Raw genomic sequence first — 25,142 nt, forward strand, 5'->3', positions numbered from 1 at the left:
ATTCAGTATGCATGCTGAACAGCAGTTTTAAAATTTTAAGTTAATGAAATTCATTAAGCAAATCCTGCATTCTTTGTAATTTTATAATGCAAGAGAGTTGACTGTCTGCAAAGCATTTATGTGCTGGTTTTGCACACTGCTATCCATTGGCAGCATTAAGGTAACAGCCTTTGACATTTGAGTAGGTGGAAAACTATTATCTGAGTAACTGTCAAACCAAAGATGTAAAGACAGTCTGTGACCTGAACACTTTTAAATGTGAAACACAAATAGGTACAAATACATATTAATTACAAGATGTAAATACAAAAATTAATAAAAGATAAATAAACTAAAAGTTGGCTAATCATGGCATTTAAATGGCAAAGTACAAAAACACCTACAAAACATGCCTGGTTTGGATGATGCTTTGAAACATCATCTAGGCCTAAGGGAAATAAAACACTACCATATACTTAAACACCAGAATAGAGCTTTATTACTAATGGTAAATCAAATTAAACAGAGCAAAGGAACAGTGATATTTCCAAGGATGGAAAATTAAAACCAAATACAAAACAGTTTTCATTATAAGGATGGGTAAGAAATAACTTTACTGCACAAGAAAGGAACAATGTAAGCAAGTTAGCCTCACAAACAAGGTAGCAATAAAACCAAGGTATGCTTGTCTACACACATACCCAAACAGCAAAATCTTTGTTCTGCAGATATAAGCAATATTATTATTCAGAAATCAAACAAGGTAACTACAAAATTGTAAATCAAACTGTTTCCAGAATTAGAATCTATCACACAGTTCAGTGTTTAGCCTAGATTAATGTATGCTATTACAGGAAATTAGGGGAATGAAGTATCTGAGCTAAGTTAAGGTCACCGAACTTTTCTGCTGGCTGCAGTAGATTCAGTAACACTTCAAGTCTGATGCTGAAACATCTCTGAACAGCTGATAATGAAAGTTACAGTAAAAGAATAAACCACAACCAAACTAACACAGAACACAAAAAATTTGTTATATTCTATTGGATTTAGTTTAAGTGAGAAAACAGTGTATAAATGACTTTCATACTCCATACTGTCTCATATCACAGCTGCAGACACATTTAGAATAAAATAGTAATATGGTGGCCTGCACCTCTCATACATATGTGATCAGAAAATCACCTAAGTTTAACCCACTCAGGTATATACATCCAATCAGTTGCACTTTTCCCTCCCCCCCCCCCCCCCCCCCCTTTTTTTTTTTAGTCTTTTTCTCAGGGTCTTCAAAGGTAAATTAGATTATCCCAGACCAAGAGAGTTAAATTCAGAGTGAAACATCCTGTAAACTGCATGCCACTAAATGAAAGCATCAGCAAGTTGGTGCAACTGACTCAGACCAAGTTGAAAGAACATTTAGCACAGGCTACTTCTAAATGTTCTAGAAATTCAACAGAGAGCTGAGCAACACTGATAAATAAGCCACATTTACCTACTTTCATTCAAACCTGTGTCACTTTGATAAATGGTAGAAAACATAAACCCACATCTGCTGTAAAAGCAGAATTACTTTATAAGCTTTAATTGGTTTCAGCTAAACCTCCTCCAGTCATTAACACTATGACTCTTCTGATGCAGCTTTACACGGGTATTATTTTTTTCCCTTTTCCTTTCATTTTTTGTTTCAACCAAGTTAATGCTTGTTTCCAGTCACATATTCCATATTTATAACCTGCATTTTCCTACTTCTCTTAAGTCTTTTATCTTTGTAGTTTTTTCTTTTAGCTTCATTCTGCTGCTGTCGTAACAGTAACAATATGCTTCCCTGTACACAGACAGCTACAAAATTGCCTCAGCATGACCACTGCTCAAGATTTCAGCCTGTAACTTACCCCTAATTAACACCACACAGCATCCCCATTATGAGTACAGTGCAAGAATGCTATTTTCTCTCACTGCTTTATCCAAGGAACCATGAGAAATATTAAACTATTTACTTACAGTGGTTTTAATTTACAATTAACTAGACTTCTGTCTGAATTTGCCTTGCATTGATGGAAAACTAGAAAACAAGGAGTAAGTCAAGGTCAGAACTTGCCCGGTTTCTCCATAATGAAAGACTTTGGAAAGAAATGCCCTCCAGCAGACCTCCAGCTCATGATACCATACATGCATTTTTTTTTATTAGGGCAACAGAACTCCTCAGGTAACTGAAATTAGAAGTTGAGCTTATCTTCAGTGGTATTTGTTCATGTTCTAACTGTCCCAGTCTAAATTATAGGGCTGGTGCCCTCAGTCAGCCAAATGACATCAAGAAAAAATCTGCTTACCACAGTGTCTCATTCTTACTGTTTTTCCATATTAAACTTATCAGATAACTTGAGCTTATACAAGCATTTCTTTTTCCTTGCCCCCACCATGTAGCTGAGATCAACCATGGCTGCATTACAAAACCCAGCATCTCCAAGATGGAGTAGAAGCTGCTAATAGGAAAGCAACAGCTTCCTCAGGTCCTGCTAGTGAAGTCCATGCATAGCATTACCATCAAATAATACAGTAGGTCTGGCACAGCATCACTGAGATCCCCTCTGTAAGTTACATTTGTAATACTGCCTTCCTTACTTTTCTAGCCCTAATATTTGTTTCTGACAAAATCAAAACAAACAACAGAAAAGACAAAGCCCAACTAGATAAAGATTTCTCCCCTCTCCATCTTACACATCATGTATGTCTGACTTCTACATGACATAAAACATACAAGGCTCCGTTTCTACTCATAGCTCCTACAGATCTGAATGAAGTTCCATTACCCAGGAGACAGGTTTACATTTACCAAAAAAAACCCCACAAACAACCTATAAACTGAGTTTGACCCCTAACCAAGAGTCTATAGAAGTTGAGAAAAAACCCTCTCATTAGCGTAATATTCTTTGGATTTAGTCCCAGCCTAGATGACTACTCAGAAATACAACAGATACATATAGTTCCATCAAAATCAGTGAGACACTGTACACTTAAGAAAATACATATTAATTAGTAACTTCAAAAGCTTTTCTAGACAAGAGCTTTGTTCTACTAAAGTACCGGAATTTTAACTGGCTCCAAGCACAGAGCTGTAGCCACAGCTGAAAGGAAAACTTCTCCAGTAACAATGTGAAAAGTACTTTCATGCAAGTGTGCCTTTATAATTAAAAAAAAAAACAACCTGTAAAAAATCTCTATTCTTGCTCCTAGCAAATAGTTATTTATACTGAGCTCACACAACAAACTATTTATGAAGGAAAACACACTATACTGTATTTGACAGTTATAACACTATAAACTTTCATCTAGACCAAGCTCACATTAAAAAAACCTTTTAAGCATCACTAAAAAGGCACAAGAAAGCCCTATCTACTATTTTCTTATTTAGTCAGTACCATACCAACTAAAAAACTGGAGAACAATAAACACATTTGAAGCACAGGCTGTTATGCCTTGAACGCAGCATTTCAGATACTGAAAACTGTGCTTGTAACCCTCTGCACACCTCATTATAATGGCACAGCTGCAGGGACAGACAGCTCACAGATAAAATAAATATCATTATGAATAAATGTGTCAGATCATTCAATAATTATTACTCAAACAAAGCAAAACAGAAGAACTGCTGAAACTCCTTCATAAATTAGCCACCCACAGTTTTCCCCTTTGTGAAAGAGCCCTTTTTAAAATGCACACAACCTTGGGATGGAAATCTGCAGTACTTTAAAGGCTTCTAACTTCAGGGTGTCAGTCACATGAAAAGTGGATTTATTTTTGCCCAGTCCACCCTAAAACAGGCTCATTGTACAGGCAGATATATGGCGTATGGATGGCTACGGGAACATAGGCAGGAGCGACGGAAAAGGGAGCTGTAGCTGCTGGGACTGTGGCTGCGACAGCCATGAAGCTGCATACCTCCCACACAGGGCCACACTCTGGACCCTGTGAGGGCTGATGTTCTGGTACCTCCCTGGCTCATCCCACCTCCATAAATAGGCCAGGAGAGTCAGCACAGGTCTAAAGGGCCCCTCAAAAGCCACAACAGTCTCACCTCTTTAGTTCACTACCAACTTCAGCAGGAGTCTGAATTAGTGTGATGGCAAATTGTTTATTACTTCTCTACCAAGGCTCATTTTTAGTACCTTCTAACAGAGAAGGCCTGTGCAGAGAAGGCACATGCAGCAATTTCTGCAAAGGAGCTCGACACTGGCAGGCTCAGATAAAGCAACCATCACTAGGGACCACAGCAGGCTGACAAGGAAGGCTAAAGGAGCAGAGCAGAAAGCACAACAGGCATCTCCAAGTGGGCTAGATAAGAGTCATTCCCAAGCCATGCAAGTCGGGAGTCCATGGGGAAGGAAAAACAAACAAAAGCTGTCCCAAACTACACACAGCTTCTAAGACGCTTATATTTTTCCTCCCTGACCTTCTGATTGCCTTCCTAAAGAAACATTTTTTTTCACTTCATACTGTGGCTATATGAGAAATCACATTTACCTTCATCTTAGGTGCTGCCTGCAGGCAAAAAGTGTGACTTACACAGTTCCCTCATCTTCCAGTGACTTCTCACGCCTACCTTAAACATTGTCTTAAGTACTCATCCGTATAGTAAATCCAACAGCAGCCAAAGCAGATGCAGAGTTGCATACTTTAACAAGAACTCCCACACCAGAGGCTTTGTTTTTGAAGCACCAAAGTTTCTTCCTACTGAGAACGTAATCATATAATTTGAATTTTCAAGCTATTCACTATACCATGGCACAGAAACAAGAAGCATAACCTAATTACAAAAAGAGTCCGCATATATCATTAAATGAGAGTGCATACCTTCCCTGATGGCGGTAAATGGGGTTCCTTCCTCTTCTTGTAATCTAATCACCTTCAATGCCACCAGTTTTCCATTTACCCTGAAAGGGAAAGAGGGGAAAGGAAGGAGAAATAAAAAAGTTAAAGCAGAAACAGTATTTCTCATAATAGAACTTGTTTCCCATCATGTACTCATTCAATTTCTTCCTGCCAATGCCAGTGATTCATTTATAGCACTGTAAGAAACACTTCATAGCTTCCATAATGTCAACTTTATATTTTCACACTCGGATGCAATCCAAGAAATTATCTGTTTTCTGTGAGTCAGCCTGTTTCCTTTCTATTACAGCACTAAACTGAAGCTTTGTTAAGAAGTATCACATTATAAAATACGGTTTTAAAGTATCGGTCCTTTTTTTGATCAAATTGTTCAAAGAAAAAGGCATATGATTTTCATCAATTGCCCCATTGCATTATATCCAAGTGTATAATGATTGCCACCTTCCTACTGCATCACGCCCATAATTATTGCCCTAAAAAAAAAGCTACAGAAGTTTCAGATGAGAAGTATTTTTAGCTCATTCTGGCCATTTCCTGTTAGGGCAGTAGTCCCTGAAGTACATTCTTGACTACACGACCTAGGCTAGTTCTAGATTATAATGGCTCTCATTTATAAGATTAAAAGTGGTTTTGCTCCAAGGGACAAAACTTTACAACAGGTCACTAGTTTCAAATCTAACTGTCTGGTTTTACTTCTAGCATTCAAAATTTCACCACACGTGAATCACATGCAAGGCCTTACAAAAAAATCCAGTTGGTTCAGTTTAGCCAAATTAAACCTCACAAAAACTGAATGAAAGATAAAAGCTGGTATTAATTACCCTCAAGAACAAACTTGTACTCTGAAACTTTAACCTACTCCCCAGGTATGAAAAGCAATGGTGAGGATAGATACCAAAAAGACATAACACAGTTGTAATAATAATCTTTCTATAAAAGTAAAATTAGCCTTTACAGCCACAAAGCCCAAGGAAGCACTGGAACTTTCACACTCCTGTAGTCATAGAGGCAATTCCCCATTGTACTGGGCCCTAGAAGATTTATTTATTTTTTAAAGCAAGATGATAGGGACACCTACCAAATCTGAATTCACCTTCTCCCTCAGACTTTTGATTTTTGCAGTTAGATGACTTCAGTGACAGGATGGCTACCATCTTGCTTCTTCTATTTATTTTTGTTTCGCAACTGCCAGAATCTCATTAGCCCTATAGACAGCACTGCATAATGACTCTGAGCAACTTCAGAAACCCTGGTTATCAAAAGGTGGTTTATTCATCATCTTCCAACTATCCATAATACTTTAGAATGGCACCAGTTCAAGTCTCAGGCCGCTAGTCACTGCTGAAAGATAATTATCAGCTTAACCCTAATGAATTATCTGGATTCCTCCTTATAATTGCCTTACATATATTTTTGTTTAGATTTAAACAGGACTTCTGGCATCAGAAAAGGATAAGCCTTCCCCCAACTATCTTCATGTGTCATGCACAGACAGGAGAATAAACCATAATAAAAGCAGAAGTAAAAAGGCTGATGACAGACATACGGTTCATATTTCTGTAGTTTTCAATTCCAGTTCCTCCATTAATACACCACCCTACCTGTTATGTACCTCTAAATAAGTTAGATACCTGGATAACTTAATTACTTTACAACAGATTAAATAACTGTACAATAGGAATTTAAATAAGAAAAGAAAGATCATTTTGCAGATCAAGAACAGGACAGATGCTGTGTTCAGAGAAGGCAATGCAGAATACAATGGAACAAAGCAGATCAAGGAGGTACTAAGGAAACAAGGATGTGGAGTCTCTTGCCAGAGCAACAGGAGAACAGCATGCAGCACTGTGTAGATCATGTTCTTTTTAATCTGAAGTTCTACATTCCATTGATTCATTAAGACTAACACATAACACAAACAGCAATAGTAGAGAACTAATTCCAAAGAATTCACAGTTTAACACAGTAAGTGGGCTGTGCTATTTAGTTATCACTGTCACTTCGTCATTCATATCTGTCATCATCTTGACAGACATCATAGCAACTCCTAATACTATCAAAATGATCGAACTAAGCTCAAGCAGTGTTTCTCTGTGATTTCATGCTCCCCTTTAGTATCATTTATCTCCAATATATCAATCTATAACTTCCAGAATAAAACAGCCTCCTTATTCTCACTTACTACCCAGTTATTAAAGCCTTTTATTTTTTCAGCTCATTTTCTATAACCAGGAGCATATAAAACTGGAAATGTGAGAAATTATGAAGTATCAACAGTCAAAAGAGATAGATGGGTATATTCATATCCTTTAACTATTCTGCCACTGATGCAATCTGAGGATGCAGTTAGGTGATGCTGCAGAGGTGAGCTAAGGGCTACTTTAGGGTATAGCCTTGCAACCTATCACAACTTGTCTTTGCAGTCTTCAGTAGTGGTAAAATAAGGTTTGCAAGATTCCTCCCAGATATTACTTCACATTTGTCTTCAACTTTCAAAGTATACTCACTACTGTCGTTATTTTCAAATACAAGTAGAAAAACAGACAGGCAGACAGCCTTTCAGACAGTGAAAAGGCAATGCTGCTGCCCCTTTTAACATCTAGGATTCATTAAATCACCTCTCTTGCTCACTCTCCAAAGTAAACAATTTCACACCCTTTCAAAACAATACACTTAACTGGGTCAAGGGTTTCACTTATGTTCACCCTGTCAACTGTCTCATTAGTTTCTATTAAGGGCAATACCTATGATAAAATTCCTATTTTGTAACTTACAAACCCACCTCCGTCCTAAATTAACTCATGCTCTCCTCTCTCTCATCTAAAAACCTTCAGAGAAAGGACAGAAGTCCTGAAGCCTCCCTAACCATCGCACAAAACTACTTTACTCTAGGCACATCACCAGCAGCTGATGGACAGTTTTACAATTTATGGAAATGCAGCATTTTAATGTTACATAATCTCTTCTAATAAATTACTAATTTTATATGCAATGTCAGCAAAAAAAAGTCCAAATTGGTTTATGTGACATATAGTAAAAGTCTGTATAGTATAAACAATACAAATGAGCCAGATATTTCAAAAAATGTTAATATAATGCCTCATTCAGCCTTTTCTAAAACACCACATATCAGCATTACCAAAATAAATACATTTATAAAAATGACCATTTATGAGAAAGTACAGAAGATTAGAAATTATTTAATGCATCATTAAGAATATATAATACTGATGAACGTAAAGTTCATGTAAAGTAAAGATGACTTAATTGGCTTCACTGGGATAATGCTGACGACACACAGAGGAAAAAAAAAAGAGTACAATAACACTATTTTCTTAAGTTCTCAAGTTATATTTAAATGCCATAAATGTTCTAAATATAAACACATTTAAAAGAGTCAATTAACATAAAATCTGCCACTCCAATTTCTATTTGTTTATTTAATACAGAATTTTACCACTGTCTGGAGTTGAGGCTGAGTTCATAACTCAAGCAATGGCTAAGCTTGGGAACATTTCTGCAAAGAAAAATCTGTAGGTGGTATTGTGACAATGCTCTTATTTGTGATACACATTTCAAGAAACTAATTTTTATGAAGTAACTTTCAATTGTTAAATATTCATTTACATGTAAAACTCAAAGTTTGATGATCAAAACCTGAGAATATCTGATTAGATCTACTCTGTAGTGTTATTAATGTCACAAACAGATGTCTAAAACCCCAAACAGACCGCGGCAGCCTAATGAAACCAGGCTCTGCCAGAATTTTCCTTTGAAGAAACCTGAGAGAGGCAAATTCACTGTAGGTTTAGTCACCTCTGATTATTCTAGCAACAAGTAATTAATTCCACATTGAGGGAAACACTTCTTCTAGTCATTATCATAAAAGACAGTTCAGTGTAAACATGGTTTATATTCTATTTCTCCTACTGAAAAGGACTTCAGTTTGTACTTTACAACAACTACTTACAGTTCCACTAAAGCCCTATGGTGCAAATACTCAAGAGACTACACAGCCCCTCAATTTCTCTTTTTGACTCCCACCATCTTTTAACCTCCATCCTAAATAAAAGTTACCTTGCTTTTGCAGAACCAAGTGGATTAAGGATAATTCCTTAAGGACATTTATTAGAGCTGAAAAATACAAGATCAAACCATTGGAACAGGCTGCCCAGGGAGGTGGTGGTATCACCATCCCTGGAGGTATTAAAAAAACCCACGTAGATGCGATGCTTAGGGACATGGTTCAGTGATGGACTTTGCAGTTCTGGGTTAACAGTTGGACTTGATGATCTCAAAGGTCTTTTCCAACCTAAATGATTCTATGATTCCATAAAAGAGTTCCAAGAGAGATGAAGGATTAAAATTATTAACTAGCGTTGGCACTCAGGGATCCCATTCCTTACAGGACTAAGGCAGTCTCATACAAACAATGGGATAGCTCTCACTTGAACAGAAGCAGGTCTACCTCCAGGTCCTTCATCCCTACCTTCCAGCCCACATCATTCAGTTCAAACTAACCAGCTGCTCATCTATGCACAGGGGCTGCACTTGACCTACACCTGCTGGAAGCGAATCACCTGGGACTGGCAGCAGGGAGAGCAATGCAGAGCACCGGGCCTCCTCCACATACCTCACAGCTCTTTGGGCCCCACTGGTGTTTGTATAAATGTTTTTCATATAAAGACAACTGGAAGACAAATAAAGTGGTATCGCTTATAAGTAAAGTAGCCTCTTACAACTCTGCCTGCAAACAGTCACAGGGGATCTCCTGAGAGATGCCATTCCACAGCCAAGTGGAAAAGATATTGGTGCATAACGGCATTTAGCTGCCAAATTACTTCAGCATTTGCTTTACCATTCCAACCATGCATATATGCATTAGTGCCAATACATTACTACCCCATAACTTTTAGCACTTGTATCCAATACAACTATCTTCTAGTTTTTCTACCACATTTTCCTGTGCAATCCTGGGTAAGTAATGTATTTTGTTTCCTCAGGTTTGTCCCCTGTTACAGGAGATAATAATGCTAAGTCATCTCTGTAAAGTGCTTTGCAAGTTGAAGCGCAGCATATATAGTGTAATGTTCTCTTTATATATACAACTATAGAGGAAAAATCTCCCTATATTTCTTTTAAATACTGAGAAATTCACTCAGTCAGTAATCTGTATGGTCAATGAGTCTCTTCTAGTTAGAATCTTAGTAACTTATTTTAGAACTTACTCTCCTTTAGTAATTTTTTCCACCATTTGGCATTCTAATTTGACATCAAGTCATCATTAGTTTTACATCCAGTTCAACTTGAAGTTATTTGCTTTAATAAGGATTTACAATGCTAGAGACTTTTTCAAAAGCATCTATGTACACACTTTATAAACCCATGTCATGGCTTTAATATGTATGGTAAAAAGATGCCTACAACACTCAGTTAAGCACATCAGTTAAAAGAAATGAGGAGGGGAAGAAGTTAAAAAAAGGGGAAGCTCTAATAGGTAACCATAAAGTGCCTTTTCATAATCCATGAATATATAATCCTTTTCCAGCCATCTGGCATCCTCAGATGAAAAGAGCTTCATTTGTAGATGAACACTGACCTCACACAATTTGCAAGAAATAAAAGGTTCAGAAAGTTTAGGTCACTAAGGCAACATGAATCAGAGCAATTTTGAAGTATTCAGTCTAAATAAATTGGCCAAAACATGAAGAAATTATCTGTGAACTGGACTGCTGCACATGAAAAATGTCAGGGAGCATGTGAACTCAAGACCTCATGCAGGTGTGAAGTAAAGCCACGGGAATGACTAAAAAGCGACAGCATAACAGATAAAACCATGGTAAGCTCTTCAGGCCACCCAAAGCCTGTGGCACTTGCAACAGATTGCACCTAAAGCAAAAGACAATGAAAGAGTCACAGAGGTTTCATAACAAGTAAAAGAAATTCTGCAACTTAAAAAAAGAGCCAGAATGGTAATTAGTCCTGTCAGTCATCCTCAGTGAAGGTTTCAGCATCATAAATATAAAACCAAAATACTTAAGTCATCCTTTTTCTTGTGAGCAGCCATCCACAAACATATATATGAAATATGATGGGCAGCTATAAATTCATAACACGTATTACAATACATCATGTCAACAACAATACAGGTAGTTCCCACTGATTATTCAAACATTCCCTGCTGCCCCAAGAATAACCAACAAAGCAGCCAGTGCAGAGCATGGTGCCTGTCCTGCTGAGCACAACTTCTCTCAAAGATCTGTGCTTTATACCATGAACTCTGTATTGATTTTCAGGCGAATAGTGAAAGGTACTGCCTTTGATGGAGATAAATGTAAAATGCTCTGGCGAGCTGAAAAAATAGCTTTTATCTTTGGGTAAATGTTGGAGCCAACTTGAACAGAAAAAATTCATATTTCAAAAGAAATGGGAAAGGTACCGTGACTGAAGGGCTGTCCCAACACTGCAGTCAATGAGAGCTCAGAGCTTCTACTGTGTTCTGCTTCATGCTCTACCAATTTCCCATATTAATAGTTAAAAGGGATAGGGACCAGAATTTATTAGCTGTGGAAAAATCACCTTGAGGGGGAATCAGAGAAAATTGGGTCCTAATAGGAGCACAGTATTACAGAAAGCTTTTTTAGGGTAAAATACAGCTATTGCCTTCAGGATGGTTGGCATGCACGGCATCTACATCCCCACAGTTCCCTAAGCAACACATCCTGCCAGCTCAGCACATGCTGATGGGAGTGACAGACGGTGGAGCCAGGATGGAGTGGAGTGGAGACACCGCAGCCGTGCTTGTTGTGCTCCCTCCAGGAATGGGAACTTGACGGCACCACACAGCTGATAAGCTGCATACCAGCTGTCACGTGAAGAATCCATGAGATGTCCGTGGCTGAGCCGACCGCTGTGGTGAAATGACTTTCCTCGGATGAAACAACTTCATTGGAACACTAACGCACACCTCCCTCCCAGAGTTACCTGCCTCCAAGGTAACACCTCACCGGGCACAGGACAGCAGTTAGCAGCAACACGTATGACTAGAGTCACTCAAGCGCCACCTAAATGTGATGGAAATGGACTGGTCCTGGACTGAAATAAGTCCAGGGCAGAGTGGAAATTGTTGTCTAAACTCCCGGGTTACCAGACTGATTCAGCGTTCACAAAGCTAGGTCAGGCTGACTCGCTCTGAAGTTGTTGTGAATGAAGGGACTTCTAATCAAGGTGGCCACCCTTGGGGGAGCACGAGAAATACAGAACAGACACTGAAAAGAACACCATCGTCTAAGTTACGCATTCAAGTGAAGAAAGCTCTAGCTATGAGAGGAAACAGGATGATAAGGTGTTGCAATCCACTGACATCAACAGAAAATTAGCTGAAAATAGGACAGAGATAATTGTGGTAGTGGGAGATCACAACCTCCAACTCAAATAGCCCCCCTTGAGGAGCACACATAGTTAGCAGAGAACTTCAGCAGTGCTCTCTGAGGACGCGTACTGATTTGCATTACAAGTGAGAAACTTGTAACCAATCCTATGCATGATGAATGAATATGCAATATACTATGAAGTATAAGAGGTGAACAGATGAGGGGAGAAGTTGGGGAAGACTCCATCGTAACCTCTGGGGTCAGTCCACGGGCTGAACCTGTCTTCTCCCCCCATAGCGACGCCTATTGGGTAACAACTTTGTCTTATGCGCGCTCAATAACTAACTCACACTGGCTGTTATTAGTGATTACACTTGAGTTGTATATAGTTTGGTCGTGTATCCCTTCAAGCTTGATTTTGCAGACAGTCTCTATCACTGTGAATCATGAACCTTAATTTTTCATAATTTTATATTAATGAGAAGTGTTATGCCGGAAACTGTTAGTGTTAATCCTTTGTGGACACTAGCGGTTGCCAGCAGTGGGTAACATAAATCCAATAAAGTAGGAAGACCCGCTGAGGGGTCCCCCTTATGCTGTTGGCCTGTTTCCCTGAACAAGGCAGTCGAATTGCCCTCCGATTCAGCGAAGGGTCCCTGCAATGGGACACTGACAAACTGGTCAGGCGCAAGGGTCTCAGCTTTCCTGGGGTGCTGACAGACAGATCAAACACCCAGGGCGGAGGGAATCTCCCCCCCCGCTCCCCCCCCCCCCCCCATCCCTTTCACGTGACAATTAGGACAAGCATTTCACTAAGATAAATTGGAATTATCTAAGTTTGTGGTAGGAAAATTAGACAAAAAACGCGTTGACTGGGCTCTCTTACAAATTCTACATATTTTTGTAATACTTCGAGCACATGCAACTTAGTAAAAGGTACCAAAAAAAGCAAAGGTACACTAAAAATCACATGGAAAAGCAAGAAGCAGATCAAGACCACAGCAGTACAGAACCAGTGGAGATACTATTGGCTTGCCTCTCAAAACACAGATGCATGCTGTGCAAGCAGCAGTCACAGATCACATAGCTTTAACCAAGGTAATCTTTTTTAAATCTTTGCCTTGAAGGGCAATTGAACACAGTGGGAGGAGAGGATGGAAACCATGCCAATTCATAATATTGCCAAAAGCACAGGTTTTTCCCTTAAATGCAATATGCAGAGTTCCCAATGTGGGGATGTGAGGCCTCCACAATGCTTTGTAAGGGGTTCTGCTTGGCAGCAGCTCCTTTGTGCTGTCACCAGCTTTGTCTCCAGACTCTCATAACTTGCATCAACATTTATGTGCCACAGATCAAGCCAGATCCCAATGCTGTACATTCAGGTAAATTTATAATCAAGCTCAAGGGGGAAGAAGGTCAATGGCAGCAGGAAGATATATGTGTCAATACACCAACAGACATCACTTCAGCTCAACCACGCCATGAAATGATACATGAATTCAAAAGTCACCTATTGCTCTGCACCTATTGTATGGTAAAGGTTCAAGGTGTTAGCCAAACAGAGAGCCAGTGGAACCTGCACAATTTTTTACAGTGTTATCGGTAAATTCCTAGGCCTACTTTTCCCAAAAATTTTACTTTAAAAAAAAAAAAAAAAAGTAGAAATCACTTCGAAGTGATCTGAATTTCATGCAGTAAGCAGCCTCTTGGGATTTTATACAACTAAGTAAGGTGAGAATCTAACCTGAATGGAAGTAGAAAATGAACATGCCAAGATCAGTTTCATGACGCACAACTGATGTGCAACATGTGAAATCAAATAGATTTGCCTATTGATGCAACTGTCAGCCAGAAACAAATGGCTGCTTGGCTATTTCTCCAATAAACAAAAAAAGCCCAGCCTAAGAGCGTATTGCTTCACTTTCCTCAGTAACACAGTCCCGTTCACTCTGCTGCTTCCTCACCCTAGAGAATCATTTCTGTCTGACTACAAAAAGAGAAATCCATCATCTAGTAAGAGGAATTAGGCCACTTTGTTTCACTTTCCTGGGATAATACCACAAATACTTAGAAAAAAACCAGGTTTGATAGGAAGGCAAGGGCTTGGTACCACGCATACTGCTCCAAGTTGTAAAAAGCCAGGCTTGTCCTGAAAGGAAGCTACTGCATGCATTACTTTAAATATTAAGAAATGAATGGCTGATTTTGTGTCTTTGGAGGCAGGTGTACCTTTCAGTCTTTCCAAATAGTAAGCTAAGATCATGAATTTTTTATTCCATCATTATGAACAGCAGGGGAAACAATTTTAAAAGCTGTAATATATCTCAGGAAATGCATTTAAAAAAACCAAACCCCACCACTTGCCACATGCAGCTGGTGACAACTATTAAGCACAATAATTCTGAGTACAAAGCGTCATTCAAAACAGCTCAATCTGATCTTAAATTCTCTATATTCAGCTACAGTTACGGATAAATCTTAGAAACATTTTGGTGAAATGAGAAAGGCCAGCATTAAAGTTACTTGAGAATTAGGGATTCTCAAACATTTTGACCAAAATGCACTTGTGCAAGTGTTACCAGCTTTTCCACATAAAAGTCATGTCTGCATTCTGTGGTGTGCCATGAGGGCTTAATCCTTCAGCAGTCAAATTGGGCACACGCCAAAACAAACAGACCTCTTTTGACCTGTTTTGCTCATTTTAATTCCCACTGAGCCTGTAGCCAGGAGAACACAGTGATGCATATCACAGCCTCACCCTATGTAGCTACAGCAGGTGCTAGAAAAAAATTGTATTCCTTTATCATTTTAGATAAAGCTAGAAACAGTCTGAGCCAATCTGCCAGAAAAGCAGCACAAAAGTCAGGCTCTCACAGAATGGCTGGAGCCAGTGTTGGCCCACCCATTTGCCCCCGCCATCCATCTTCCCTGAGAGTATGTCATAGCAGTGGTGCTCACTCTTCTTTGGGGATACCACCTGGGCCAGAGATTCCTCAGTTTCTCATAGGAACATAAGAGGCAACAAGGTTACATTACTCAACCAACACCTCCTTCTGAAATAGCAGTTTGACCCTGTAGTGTTTACCCTGTTCTTGAAGCACAATCTCCCGATGTTGAGAAGTAATTCAACTGTTACTCTAGTTCAAGAAACAGAAGTCTGGACTAGAGGTGCTGAAACTGGATGGTGCAGTGTAATACAGGAATTACATAATTCTCAGTGGGGGAAAAAAGTAAGCCGATCAAAATTAAGCAAGTGAAGGAATATTACTATAACATTAGAAATACGCTCTGCATATACATTCTTATCCACACTCTAGTTATACACACTTTCTTCAAAATACATTTTAAAGACCTTGCAAAAGATGTCATGAAGCAGCAGAATAAAGTCACATATAATCGTTATATTTCACACTATGTATCCAGAGTTTGTTATTTATAATGGAGAATGTAGTGTGCCCAATAATTTCAATTTATTATTCAACTACCATTAACATCATTGAAGCATTTCTTACAGGTCTGCAGTCATCTCTACTACAACACATGAATACTTCTAACAACTCCATGCTTCATAACACATTCACAAATCACCACTGAATGAAATAGCTTCAGGGAAGTGCTTTGCTTTGGTTTTAACTTTCAGTCTTTTCCACTGATTTTTGGGGCATCTAGCAACCCTGTTACCTTAATTCAGTGTTATTGAAAGCCCAGGCATATGGGATAACTATCACCAGACACATGCTATGATTTTACTGAATGGTCCTAGTAATAAGGTGCAAGCTGAAATCTGTACCATTTCCTCATATTATGCAGACCCCAATAAAAAAGCTTACATGTGTATAATGTCTGGAACTTAAGAGTGATGCATAACCAAACCATTAACAATACACTGTAACTGCATTTTCTTGAAGAAAGCTGCCATTGAAAGATTAATACATGCACTGGCATGGCAGAAGTGTAAATACTCGTACATTTAGAACATGGTTTTATTCTTATCAGCTGTCATTATGCGCACTGCTCTCAAAGTTACTGAGAGATGCGGGCATCCCTCATTCTGATTTATTACAAATATTCAGTGAAAAAAAATTACATTTCAGTACCTACCTAACTTAATGACCCTGGAAAATGTTAACATGTATTTCACTGTTTCAGTAGTTACACTGTTCAATGACTGTCATGATATTCTCTCTGCTGAGAATGGCAGCATTGCCTCATCTATCGTTCACTAGACGAAGTTTTAAAATGAAGATATCACACATACCCAATCCCTCTCTCAGAACTGCTTTATTATTGAAAATTTCATCATGAAAACTTGATTAAATATATGAACACAAAACACTGCTTGACAAAAGATAACTCTCAACCAAAGCTCAAGAAGCATATTTTAAGTGCGTTTACTGAGTTATGTTATACAATATAGAACAACTTAGGGCACTGGGGATAAAAAAGTTGCAATACATAACATTACAGTGGCTGAAAAAAAAATTCTGACATGTATACATTAGGTTATTTTGAGGTGGAGTAGTTGCAATGATTGTAAATAAACTCCTGTAAACAAACTATAGTAGTCCAAAATTCCATTCATTCCCTTCATATGATTTTATTCAAGCTTTTTTATAATGACAAACAAAAAGACCAACAACTTATTGCGTATATTCAGTATTGCTCTCAGAACATCAGAAAAAGCTACTTGACTGTGTATCATGTTTTTACCCGTAAAAATTAACATGGTATGGATATTGAGAAAGCACTATAACATTCAAGTACAAACAAAAAACCAGATTAACAAGATGGAATTTCATCTTGTTCTGGTGTGCATGTAATATGTTACCTATGCAACATGGTTTCAGTCTCTTTCACTAGAGCACATGGCTGTCAGTACCACTTTGCATCCATTCACAGGGATCTATGTACAAGTGCAGCAACATTAGTCAATGCTCTCTGCTTATCTTCATTTACACACAAAATTAAATGAAGAAAACCATCACTTACTTGCTTTTCCCTTTGTATACTGTAGCATAGGACCCTTCCCCTAGTTTTTCCAGTTTTTCATATGAGTCTGCTTTTCCAAACTTGGGGCTTGTAGGCTAAACAAAACAAAACAAAAAGATCTTTCAGCATGTATTGCACCCACAACATTAACTGCTTTGAGTCAGCCTTTAGAGACCACACATCGCTATCAAAACTCATAGAACAGATTTGCATGTTTTCAGAAGCCAACAATAAAAAAAAAATAAAAATAACAATAGCAGAGCTAATGAAACAATATAATGGCCTACTCAAAATATCATTCAACACCCCAGATGGTGGTTGCAGATATCAATCATACACTTACACCACTGGAACTATCAAAAGGATTTTGTGCTTAATCAAAGAGATGTTTCTGTTTTATTTTTCACATGCATCACTTCATACAGGAAAAAGATCATTAACAACTTAGTCATCTGTCTTTGTTAAGAGATCTAAACAACATTCTCAATCTGCCCTACAAAGCCAGATTAAAAGAGCTGTTTATTTATTTATTTTTTTAAAGACTAAAGCCCCCCTCCCCAACATTGCTCTAAGTAGTCAGTGTCCCATTACATCAACCATTGTCGAGGTAGCAGTCAAAATACTACAGGAAAGCATCTTTAATGAGAGTATCTTGATGTTGACTTATGTTTACAGTCTTCAGATTGTGGATATAATCACACCATACTTAGAATGGCATGTATATACAGCACAGTTGATTAAAGTCCTGTAGCCTTAATATCTGCAGCTTAAGTGAGTGGTCTAAAAGTAAACTAAGCTAAGCAATAATTCTTGCTCAAAGGGCCAGATGACAGACTTATCTTAGACAGGTACTTATCCCACTTTTACACAGTCCTAACTGAGAACACCACAACACTGCCAAAACAGAAATCCACCTGATATGAAAACTTTCCAATTCAGTTCTTGGAAAAATGTTTGAGTTTTCCGAAGTGCATCCCATTTTCCCAAACTTTCCCATTTTCCAGTTGTCTGCAAGGGAAGGGCTTTTTATTTTTCCTCCCCAAGACACAAAAGATACTGCAAAAAAATGACCTGCAGCTGCTCTCAGCATATCTCAGCATATTTTAGACTGCAGTGCCCAGATGTCCTGTACCTAAACCAACCAAAAGAGTATAGAGCAGAAACTTTGGAGGGTCAGCACCAATGCTCAAAATCACATACAGAGGCTGATTTGTTAGTACTCTGGTTATAACATCACAAAGAAAAGCAGCCAAGGAAATCCAGCACTGAATACAACTGGGAGACTCTAAGACATGTGCAGCTGTGCACAGTGTACACTCATATTTAGGATCTTACACCCGATTTACAAAAAGTACTCATTTCATGTTTTTTTGAAAGGTAACAAACATTACAGCACAGGATACATCTATGTGTAAAGTTTTTTAAAACCATGTTCAAAAGTTTTAAATCAACTGAGCCTAAAAATTACTTCTATTTAAACAAAGAACATCCCAGGTCAGATGACTTAGTACCTCATACCCCTCTATTACATCCAATTAACCATTAGCCAGAAAACACAAAAAATCTCTTTATTCAACTATTCTACAGTAGTCCTGAGACAAAATTCGGATGCTTTGGCATATATACACCTTTTTCTGAGATGAAAATCCCAGCTTTCTATTGATTGGTATCTGAATATACACATGTAGGTTTGCAAAATTGAGCCCTTTCATGTCCCTCCAGTACACATAACAACCTATTATTTTGCTATCTAATTCCTAAATATTAATAGATCAATGAAAATATGTCATAGGAGACCGCTCAGATCTTTTTGCTGTTACTATTTGGAAGACGTCATTATAGATAAGGCAGCAATATTCTTGGTTCCCCATTTGTGCTTAAAAATGCATTCTGCCTGGTTAGAAACAAATATTTTTTTTTTTAATCACAGCTTTATTACAGATGTCACTAGAATATTTATTCAAGTAGCCTTCTCATTAAAATACCCAATTATGGACTAATGCAACATTATACAACTATAGAAAAAAAGTGTTTAGATATTAAAGTGCCTCCCATATAATGAAGAGTGATAGCAAAGGATTTCCCAAATTGCAGGTTGCAGTGAACACACTGTGAGCAGCTGGAATGGAAATGCTGCCCTAGTTAACAGTGAATAGTTCACTGTTGGTTTCCTCATAGCAAGGCAGAAAAAGGACAGGGTTTATACATGGGTTTCACATCAATTCCTTATTTTCACACTGAGATTTACTTTTATCTTATACTGCTGAAAACTATAATATAAAGGTCACAACAACTTGTAATGCCTTAAGATCTTGATAGGCAACAGGAAGCCTTTAATCCATTACCACACGTAAATCATCAACAGTAACTACTCTTGCAACCACAAGCTCATTTCTCCATATTCCAGCTGCAACAAGCATAGATTTAAGGTCATGCCTTTTGACTCATTCTTCTCCTGGAAGCTGCTGCATCCTTACCAAGTACAGGCAAAATGCTAAATCTTGCAGTGGCAGGACCAGGAGGTGAGCTCACTCCTGAGCATACAAAAGAGGTGCTGGTTTCAACTCTGTTGTCCTCAGGGATAACCCCACACAGTGCCCCAGGGCTCAGCTCTGCAGCAGCAAGGCTGACCCACCACCCTCCCCAAGCAACCTAAATCACTTGTGCAGTGCCTGCTCACACTGAGTAAGAGCAGACCAGAAACAACCAGAAAACAATCAGAAACCCATGAGCCACCATCTGCCTCGTATGCAGTAAAACCACGTGGCTGAAATCCTCCTCTTTGGCAGGTTACAGCACCTCCGCAGTGGAGCTCAGCTGTATTCCCACTGGATCACTAGATGGGATCACCCACATTTTCACAGTATTAGAGATGTTCCTTTGTGAAAATGGACATTATTTTTCCTTGCATTAGTAATCTTAAAAGGCTTAAAATTTTGAAGGTATCTGGTGTAGAAAAGCACTTCAGAGGATTTCACCAAAAAAAAAAAAAATTAAATAAATTCTGAGGCAGCAGAGTCTGCAAACTAATTTGCATGATAGTTCTAAATGAAACACCAAGACAGATATCACTCAGCACATGCAATTACTTCAGAAAATGAAGGAACAAGTTTACCATTTCCCCAACATTTTCTCATTTTTTTCTTTAAATGGAGTTACAAATAATAATTCAAACTTACTACAAGCTGCTTATAAGGTTAAGAAGTTCATACTCTTCTTACCTTTCCTTTTATTTCTGGATTATAAAGGAGGTGAAGACTGACTGAGATAATGCAAAAACAGGAAACTTCCCAAAACTTGTTTTAAGCTTAAAGGGGTCTAAATAAAGGGCTATGGAGGGGGATCTAAATAATTTGAAATTCTCTGTGACTGCTGACAATTATAACCACCTCAGCCTTCTTTATTATTGCACTCTCCCTTTCACACAGTTATTTTCTGAGCTTCGTGGCCGTAAATTTTGTTATTCAGATTTCTCCACATTATCTTTTTCAACCATATCTATTCAAAAAATGTGTCTTGTCACAGCAAGATTATGGTGCCAATTTTTGTTGTTGTTGTTTTGGGTTTTTGTTGTTGTTTTTTTTTTAGTAAATGCTACTATTAAAATCAAATACAGAAAAATTACTTTTAAGTACAAGCTCTTCTTTTATTTTATTCCTTCCGGTAAAACACATGGGAAAACATATACACAGAGATTTGTGTTGGTTGAGTCACGAGCATCCCATATTCTGCCTAGGAAGTGGTTGACTGAAATACACATAGCGAGTGAGACATATCCAGAGCACGTCAAATGTACAGTGCTTGCCATCAGCCCCAACACCTCACAAGCAGCAGCCTTCCAAGAATTCCCCCTATGTTTTAGAAAGCTGGTGTAATCCTCCAATTTCACCCAGGCAAGATTTCTCAACAGAAAAAGAGTACTAATTTTAGCTGAATTTCAGCTAATTTTAGCTGAACACATGTATTTTGATAAATGTTTGTTCAAAGCTACTTTTTGAAGATCTAACATTATAATACTTCCACCCACTATAAATTTTCCTTTCTTCTTACTTCTCCGTATTGCTTTTTACCCCCCTAAAACACCAACACAGAACCACAAAGTAATAGAATCATTTAGGTTGGAAAAGACATTTAAAATAGAGTCCAACCATTAACCTAGCACTGCCAAGTTCACCACTAAAACATCTCCCCAAGCACTGCATCTACACACCTTGCAAATACCTCCAGGGATGGTGACTCAAACACTTCCCTGGGCAGCCTGTTCCAATGCTTGACCACCCTTTCTGTGAAGAAATTTTCCCTAATACCCAATCTTAACTCCCCCTGGTGTAACTTGAGGCCATTTCCTCTTGTCCTGTCACTTGTTATCTGGGAGAAGAGATCCCCACCTGCCTACAGCCTCCTTCCAGGCAGCTGTAGAGAGCAGTAAGGCCCCCCCTGAGCCTCCTCCTCTCCAGGCTAAACACCCCCAGTTCCCTCAGCCGCTCCTCATAAGCCTTGTGCTCCAGACCCTTCACCAGTTTCGTTGCCCTTCTCTGGACACGCTCCGGCACCTCAACGTCCCCCTTGGTGTGAGGGGCCCAAAGCTGAACACAGTGTTCGAGGTGCGGCCTCACCAGTGCTGAGTACAGGGGGACAGTCACTTCCCCGGCCCTGCTGGCCTCACTGTTTCTCATACAAGCCCAGAAGCTGTTGGTCTTCTTGGCCACCTGGGCACACTGCTGGCTCATGTGCAGCCGGCCGTCAACCAAAACATGTCACAACATAAAGTGACTGTGATAAAAGGACAAGCTTTACCATATCTGAAATCTGGTTATTTACTGAATGTGTAATTTTTTTGTTTAGTTAACTAAAGCCTTCAAGTCTTTTCTTTAAATTTATCATGATTTGTTGGATATAAGCCAAACAGAGATCTCCTCCCTATGCCCACACAAACTTGTATATAGCAAACATCAGTGGGGCTATGTAGGTGTAAAGAAGGCCACTGCTCAGTGCTACAGCTTTGTATTTGCTACAAAAAAAAAAAGAATTTCTGAAGCTAAGAAAAAAATAAAACACAGGTGCATACGTGACTAAGACTGAACTTTTTAATGGGCAAAAAGTTAAACAGGCAGCAATCAACCTGTGAACAAGAAATAGATACCACTGGAAAAATCACTGAAAAGTGAATTTTCATGCTAGTGAGAAATCTTCCACAGCACTCAGATGGGAAAGATAGATGAATTACTAGGACAGAAGGGAGTAAAGATCCCCGTGCCTCTGAAGAATTAAACATACTCCCAAGTCACTGTGAAAGTAAGCCAGCACAAATTGTCACGGATCACGTTACCTCCAAGAAGACACTGGCAACTGGAGCACAGAACAGTGCACGTCTTTTCCTCCAAGAAATCTAACAGGAATTTTAGTTGTTTGCTTTTATGCTTCACTTTCCTTGAAGAATAGTTGCCATTAAGCTAGTTTTCCTATTATTGGCCTACAATTTTCCCAGTGCAAGATTAGTCTAAAAGCCCCACTGAGCACAGGGAGTGAGCATCTCTGGCAGCACAGGTTACAGTAACTGAGATTAGAATTTTTTTTCCCCTCTGGTTAAGGAAACACAGATCATAGTAACAAGGATAGAAAGAGTATGCCAAAATGCTGAATACAGAAATAGAAGAAGCTAGTATTTCAAACTGATGTGACAGTATTAAAAATAACAGAGAGAAAAATAAATGACAGGAATCTGTCTTTTCTGATCAGGTAATTTCGAATAGCCATTCCATTGATATAGACTGTAGACGGGGTAATAGGTTTAATCCAAGATCTTGCAGTATGAGTCTTTGCACTACACTGTCATGTGAATACCTCTCTTTGAAATTTTCAAGATCTATGTAGTAAAGAAAACTTTAATGGAAAATTACACTGAAAATCACCTGACTATTCTTATAGAAGCTGTGTGGGTTATGTTCTCATGCATTTTTCATAACTGCAAAACAGCTTGTGAATGTCACACTTAACCATCACACTCCTGAGCCTAAGTTTTAAATAAACCTTTTTTAAAAAAAACACATATCCTGCAGGATATTAAACTTCTGGGGATAAAAAACTATCCCCAAGGGAAAAAAATATTATGCTCACAGTACCACTGTAAATTACTGAAAATCAAAACTGAAGATCTGGGGGTTTGTGTGCCTCAAAAGAAATAAATTCACTGCCAGAAAAACTCGAAGGTAAAAGGTAGGCCAAGAAGCTTAACTGAGATTAAATTAGAACAACAGAAGATTCTTATTTTTTTTTAACCATTTTATTTTTTTGTCTTCTTTGACACAATGGGGTAAAGCTTCTTTCACAAAACCATATGAAAGTTTCACACTGATTTCAGGTTGTATCCAACCTACAACAACAGGCCAGTTTGATCACACTTTTTTTTATAAATAACATTGGAAGTTGGACTGTTTCCTCAGGCAATATTCAAGTGATACAAAGATGTTCAAGAATTCAAACAGAGCCTTAATCTCAGCTCTTCCACTATCTGATCCTATCCTGTTGCTTGCATCTTTCTAACCCTTTAACACACAGCCATAAATTAAGAGCAACTGAGCAGAAATAACGATCGAGCTCTCTCTGGAAGGGCTAGATGCAGTTTTTAAAGCTGTTTACTTGTTCTCCAGGCTATTAAAGCACAGAAGCTGGAGCAACTGCCACATTTTATCTGCCTCATCATCTAGAGAGTGTATCCCCCAGGTTAACAATTATTAAAGGTTCCCTTGTGCCAGAAAAGAAAAATCCGCTCTGTATGCTGGACTCCAAAATTTTCTTACTTCAATAAAGAGTACTGACCAGGAAGGATGCAGTTACCCTAGTAATTAACAGGTTCCTAAAACTGCAGAAGGCTGCATACACCTGAAGAGGAAGACAGGCAAGAACAGCACACCAAGTGTTTAGGCAGACAGAAATGATAACCTAAAATGAGAAATTTAGACAAAATTCTAACTTTAGTGTCTGCTTTAAAGTTAAGATTTCTTATATAGCTGATTTACAATGTCTTGATAGGATCAGTTTATGCTTTTTGCTTGTACTTTTTTGAAAGAAAGTTCATATAACGAGACTGAAAATTAATAGAATTTACAGAAACAGAAGAAAGGCTGCTCTCCCCAAAAGTTGCAACCAATGCAGTAAAGCATTGTTTATTCAACTATTTTTATCTAATTTTTTTTTTTTTACATTTATATGAGTTGGTAGAATATTAGTGGTTTGCTGCATTTAGTTTTTATAAAGTAACTGGAAGGTAGTATATATACCTTAAGCATGAAATTTTACTTCATTGCCATGGATTTTAAGCCATTCAAAGAGAATAAACTGATGCATACTTAACTAAATCTTGACCTGATGGCTAGCTTACAGAACCTGCAATATTCTATTTACATACAGTGCAAAAGTACTGTTTTGGTGTATAAAATGTGTACACTGAATACAATAAAACTTCACCTTGTACTGGAGAAAAATAAATAAGGCCACGTGCCTAAAAAGCATGGATCTCAAAAATTTCAAAGAATTAGAGTCAAACCATCTTCCAAAGCCAGTGTTATTTTGGGAAGTGTTGCATGCGTTTGGTTTTGAGTTGTTCTTTTTTATTTTGTCCAATTTATTTTGTAGCTTTACTGTTTCTTCAGTTAAGGGGAAAAGAAAAGCAAATTTCTTCCCTTGGTAGGAAAAAAACAGAAAAAGATTTTTATAAAGATAGATATAGACAGACAGGTAAGTGCACATAACTATAGCTACATGTATATAATATATATATGTATAATATGCACACATATATTGTGTTGGGCTGGATCAGAGCAAAGGCTTGTCAAGCCAAGTTCCCTCCTTCTAACAGTTGGCAACAGGTGATGCACAGGTAGGTAAACACCTACTTCACTGCCTCCAAGGTGA

General features: G+C 38.3%; 1 protein-coding gene across 2 annotated transcripts in view; it reads right to left on the reverse strand.

Moving 5' to 3' along the window:
* Positions 1-25,142, reverse strand: part of CDK14 (cyclin dependent kinase 14) — a 316,567-nt gene that overhangs the window by 204,609 nt on the left and 86,816 nt on the right. For both annotated transcript variants that reach the window (XM_056337644.1, XM_056337645.1), the window contains 2 exons: positions 17,229-17,323; positions 4,828-4,907 (listed from right to left, as the gene is read on the reverse strand). In XM_056337644.1, coding sequence (XP_056193619.1) covers positions 4,828-4,907; positions 17,229-17,323 — 175 coding nt within the window. The remainder of the gene's footprint in view (positions 1-4,827; positions 4,908-17,228; positions 17,324-25,142) is intronic.

Source organism: Falco biarmicus, chromosome 4, assembly GCF_023638135.1.
Source record: "Falco biarmicus isolate bFalBia1 chromosome 4, bFalBia1.pri, whole genome shotgun sequence".
NCBI lineage: Eukaryota > Metazoa > Chordata > Aves > Falconiformes > Falconidae > Falco > Falco biarmicus.